Below are 6,000 nucleotides of genomic sequence, written 5' to 3'. Positions count from 1 at the left end.
TAATTCTTTTAAAATTAACCAAGCATTTTTTAAAGGCCTTTTTTGCAGAAGATTAATAAAATATGAACTAGAAATAGTGATTGTGTGAATCCCTTAATGTATGTAATAAATTTCCATTTGATGTCGATTTAAGAGATGCTACTCAAAAATTACTTATAAAAATGAAACTGAAGGATATGTATAATTTTCTATACAAATCAATTGTTGCTTAAAACAACACCTCTATCATCTATTTAAATTTTATAAATTAGTTATTTGAACAAACATTATTCACCATCACTTTGCTAAACTTACTCTATATTTTTTGTCCTTACTCTATAATTCACTCGTTAGCCTAGTTTTTTGATAATCAATTCAATTCAATCGATTTCAGTACTTATAAAATATGTCACAAATAAAATAATCCTGTTTTGTAAATAATTCAGATATTTTTACACTTTCAAGAAATCGTTAAGAATAATTTATCATTTCGTGTTTAAAGCTAGGTACTTAAAACTAAGAGCACTTGTAAAATTGTATTTGTAATAAATTAATGTGAACACACATATATATATAGGCCACATTCTAAAACATTTAATAGCATCAGTCATGTCTCTCAGGGGTTTTATATTTTGCTGTTTGATTGCAATTAGGTGAGTTTACAACTCTTCTTCTTCTGAGGCACTACTGCTTGTTCGGTAAACAAACCACAACCTTCTGAATTCTAAAAATGTTCAAAAATATAGCTCCTCACATTGAAATAACATTTGCTGAAAAATGCGATAACTAAATGGACTGTTTCCAAAATAGTAATGAATATTCAAATAATCAAAGGTTGAATATATTTAGAGTAGAATAATAATGTTGAGAATACTTTGCACGTATGATGACATATACGTAATGAGCCATTATTGATTCTGAAACTTTAAAGACGGCTAATAAAAATTGTCAGAAAATATTTCTAGAAGATATACTTTAAAATATTCTGGGAGCTCAAGTCAGTGACACTCATCGATAAATTTCATATTTATTTTTTAGCATAGCACAGAATGAAACTAATAATAAGCTTTTTCCTGAAGACTTTCTGTTTGGTGTTTCCACAGCTGCCTTTCAAATAGAGGGTAAGTTTTATTATTATAAGATTAGTTGGCTATGAGAAAGAAATATGAAACAAATGGTTTTAGAATAATGTAGGTATCTTCTGATATGATGCCTTCTAATGAACATTTTTTATTTAAATCATGGTTCGTACAAGCATTTAAATATACATTATGTTTATCAGGGTTCCTTTAAAAATTCAAAATCATGACATTCAAATATATTTTAAACTGATTTGATATTTATCATTAAACAAGAAATTCTGCTTCTGGAAGTTAAGAAAACACAATGAGGCGATCAAATAGGTATATTTCATTTATCTAAAAAAATTATACAGGGTGTTTGGTAAGTCCATGCATTCAGTAAGTAAGTCCATTCAGTAAGTCCATGCAGGAGGTTATAGTATAAGTGATTTGTGATATATTTTCTTAATATACCATATTCTGAAAACGATTAGTTTCCGATCGACAGGGTGATAAAAGTTAATAAAACAATGCAAATTTATAAATATTGCGGAAATCGCTCAAAATACTTTCATGAAATTTTACAGGCTTTGACAGTCAACAACAATACATGTTTTACGATAAAAATATTGTTTTCAGTTTCACCAGTGGCGTGCGCACAGGCACGTCTCTGGATATTTTTAAAGAGACAAATGCTACGCCACTGATTTCTCTTAAAATAAAAATTATTTTTGAATTTCTTGTTTAATTCTGAAGAGAAAAGGTAACTCGACTGTTTTTTTTATGACGTACCGTTTTCGAGTAAAAAAAATAAAATCGATTTATTGCATGGCGTAATCCGGTTTCAATAATTTGAAAAATAGCAAAAACTATACACTTATTTTTTTTTGTACCAATTTTATTACAATACGTTATTACTACCCGCAGTTCACATCAGTGTAAAAGCTTCTATTAGAGATTAGATTATGTTATCTGTAACTTAAAATTCGTTTAACTAATCTTTAGTACCTATTACATCAGAACAAAGCTCGTTAGGAAATGAACAAAATTACTAATATAATTATTATGTTATTTATTAGTAATTACTGAAGATCTTGCTCAAAATGAAGTCCCCATCTTCAATGCACGCACGTGCTCGCCTTCTTATTTCTGTCCGGATTACCCTGGTCGAAAAAGTCCGCCTAAGTGTAATAGTGGCATCGGTAATGCGCTGTATTAATTCCTCCCTCATACATATTTCTCGGGCATAAACCAACTTTTTCATCCTACCCCATATATGAAAGTCTAAGGGAGTTAGATCTAGGCCATTATATGGGGCCTCCTCTCCCGATCCACCGGTTTGGAAAACGCTGATCAAGCGATTACAGTTTGCCAATAATGTAGAGGACATCCATCATTTCAGCAAAAAAGTCGCATAACTAACGTGAACTCACTGGAAATTACGTAAAACGCACAAAGCAAATTGAGCTCTTAACTGCTCCACACTCAAACACTCAAAGTGACAGCTATTATTAATTTTGTTAAACAATAATAAAAACGAGTGCACAGCCAACTTACTAATTTCTATTTAGATAGTGAATAGTGAATCTAAAATCTGATAAAAATTTTTTAGACTGATGTTAGCTACGAGGAGTAATAATTTTTTTTAATAAAATTGGTACAAGAAAAAGCAGAGTGCATAATTTCTGCTATTTTTCAAATTATTGAAACCGGATTACGCTATACAATAAATCGATTTCAATTTTTTGTACTCGAAAACGGTGCGTCATAAAAAACAGTCAAAATACCTTTTCTCTTCCAAATTGAACAAGGAATTCAGAAATAATTTTTATTTTAAGAAAAATCAGTGGTGTATCATCTTTTTTTTTAAATATATCCAAAGACTTGCCTGTGCGCACGCCACTGGTGAAACTGAAAACAATATTTTTATCGCAAAACATGTATAGCTGTTAACTGTCAAAGCTTGTACAATTTCATTAAAATATTCTGAGCTGTTTCCGCAATCTTTATAAATTTGCATTTTTTTATTAAAACTTTAACACCCTGTAAATCGGAAACTAATCGTTTTCGCAATATAGTATACAGGGATGGCCAGAAGTACGGAATAAAATTCATATCTTTTGAATGAGTTATTTTTTTTAAACGCCGAAACACGTTAACTGATTTTGATTTTTTCCCATCTTTCGGTTATATAATAATTTATTTTTCCTCAATCCCCTAACCCCCAGCTACCCCTACTTTTTTTTCAAATGGAAACATAAGGCATGAGGGGGCTCGTTGAAAAGCTTATAGAAAACCGAATCCAGCCATACCAAATAAACAAGTTTTATTTTTTCAATAGCAAGGTTTTTAGGGTTGTATAAAACACCTACTTAACAAGTGAAATAAAATTTAATTATCTTCAGTGTTATCCTCCATGAATTTGCACAGAATAAAATAAAGAATTTGAAACTGTACCTATCACTGCTAACGCAAAAAAGATATATTTTTTATGTTGCGTTTTTTTGGCACCACTTACTTGCCAGGCTTTCTGGTTAATTTTTCGCTTTAGTTGTAAATTGGAGTTCGAAACGTTACTATTGTGTCAAAATCAAGTTATTTACTGAATTGCAATGGTATTGTCGGAAAGGCAACGCATCGAAATCTTGATATTGCTTGGATGTGGAGACAAAATAAGAAGTCAGGCTGAAGTGCGCGATTTATTTAATGCGAAATATCCCGAAAACCAAATCTCGCAAGGGACAGTTAGTAAAATATTTCACAAATTTGAGGAACACGGTACAGTACAGACTTTGCCCAAAACTGGACGGGCACGTGCTTTGAATGAAGAAAAGAAATTAGACATTGCATTAGAACTTGTTGAAAATCCTCATACTTCAACTGTTTCATTGGCCCGCAATCACGATGCTTCTCGAACTGCAATTCGAATGTTTCTGAAACAAGAGAAATACCACCCCTATAAGGTATGTCTTGTCCAAGAGCTTTTGGAAGACGATTATGATAGGCGATTACAATTTTGTGAGGAAATGATGAGACGGTGTGACGACAATAATGGTTTTCAACGAGACGTACTTTTTTCGGATGAAGCTACGTTTTATTTAAATGGAGTGGTTAACAGGCACAACTATCGCTTTTGGTCCCAGGAAAATCCACACTGGACATGCGAATCGCATACGCAGCATCCACAAAAAGTTAATGTATGGGCAGGTATCATCAACAACAGAATCTTGGGCCCATTCTTTTTTGAAGAAAATCTTACTGCCGCACGCTACCTGGATTTCCTAACATTTGACCTGATACCTGCTCTAGCTGTGATTTTCCCTCATGAAATTGATCCAGATATACCGAATGAAAGAATTTGGTTCCAACAAGATGGCGCTCCCCCACATTTTGGTATTGATGTTCGAAGATACTTAGATGAAATGTTTCCAAATCGCTGGATTGGTAGACGGGGTACAGTTGAATGGCCGCCAAGATCCCCCGACTTAACACCCCTGGATTATTTTCTTTGGGGATATTTGAAAGAAAGAGTCTACCAGGACAGACCGGATAATATTGAGAATTTAAAGAACAAGATTAGGGCGGAGATGCATAATTTACCAGCTGAAGTCATTCAGAATGCTGTGGACAGCTTTTACTATCGTCTTGGAGAATGCCAAATAGTGAATGGAGGACATTTTCAGCATTTGCGACATTGAGTTTATTTTTGTAAATTATCTAGTTGTTTCAATTTCTAAATGAAAAAAAACTTGTTATTGAAAAAATAAAACTTGTTTATTTGGTATGGCTGGATTCGGTTTTCTATAAGCTTTTCAACGAGCCCCCTCATGCCTTATGTTTCCATTTGAAAAAAAAGTAGGGGTAGCTGGGGATTAGGGGGTTGAAGAAAAATTGATTATTATATAACCGAAAGATGGGAAAAAATCAAAATCAGTTAACATGTTTCGGCGTTTTAAAAAAAATTAACTCGTTCAAAAAATATGAATTTTATTCCGTACTTCTGGCCATCCCTGTATTAAGGAAGTATATCACAAATCTTTTGTACTATAACCTCCTGTAAGGAATGTATCGACTTACCAAACACCTTGTATAAAAAGAGAAAATTTTTCGAAATTAAAAAATATTCTATCTAAATGTGCAGATTTAATGTTCGTTTCACAAATTCCCCGCAGTTATTTTAGAATTTATGTATAATACTAAAACAAAATAATTAAAAATGGTATATGGCTACCTAAACCATATGAAACGTGAAATAGAACATTCTAAGAATATTCTCATGTTTTTCTCTAGTTATAATAACAAATCTGTTATTTTAGGTGCATGGGATGAAGATGGCAAAGGTGAAAATATATGGGATCGCTATACGCACTCTTATCCTGAATTAATAGCTAATAACGACAATGCTGATGTGGCTTGTGACTCTTATCACAAGTACAAAGAAGACGTGGCTATGTTGAAAGAATTAGGAGTTGATTTTTATCGATTTTCTCTATCCTGGTCAAGGATACTTCCTACAGGTATTTTATTTATTTTAGCAGTTACGTTTATTTTTATTCATCACCGTGCATAGATCAAATGAAAACTGTCTTCATTTACTTTTCTCTGTGTGACTTTTGCGTTTGTGTCTAATTATACCCAATAGGTGTACAAAGTGAATCAAATATTTTAAATCGCACTTTAATTTAAGGGTCGGTAGAAGACCTCATTCTAAGAAATAAATACCTTATAATAATACCTTATATAGTAGCACGCTTCGTTTTTGGGATACGCACATTTATGCAAATATTTTCTCTAAGATGTTTGATATAGATTGATGAAACTTGATTATGTATAAAAATTTACTGAATTAGTTTACAAACATGCCAATCGGTGAGTAAGATAGTGGGAACCCTAGAAGTTCGGCACCATTTTTTATTTTGCTTCTAACAAAGGATATGTTCAATTTTTGATTTGGTAATTA

The 6,000-nt window shown here is 32.3% G+C and overlaps 1 protein-coding gene across 1 annotated transcript in view; it reads left to right on the top strand.

Moving 5' to 3' along the window:
• The first annotated feature begins 588 nt into the window (after nucleotides 1-588).
• Nucleotides 589-6,000, top strand: part of LOC108912656 (lactase-phlorizin hydrolase) — a 28,283-nt gene continuing 22,871 nt past the window's right edge. The window contains exons 1-3 of the mRNA XM_018717961.2: nucleotides 589-632; nucleotides 1,018-1,100; nucleotides 5,357-5,557. Coding sequence (XP_018573477.2) covers nucleotides 589-632; nucleotides 1,018-1,100; nucleotides 5,357-5,557 — 328 coding nt within the window. The remainder of the gene's footprint in view (nucleotides 633-1,017; nucleotides 1,101-5,356; nucleotides 5,558-6,000) is intronic.

This window comes from Anoplophora glabripennis, unplaced genomic scaffold (genome assembly GCF_000390285.2).
Source record: "Anoplophora glabripennis isolate ALB-LARVAE unplaced genomic scaffold, Agla_2.0 scaffold1016, whole genome shotgun sequence".
Classification (NCBI taxonomy): Eukaryota; Metazoa; Arthropoda; class Insecta; order Coleoptera; family Cerambycidae; genus Anoplophora; species Anoplophora glabripennis.
This window is presented reverse-complemented; position numbering and strand designations above follow the sequence as displayed.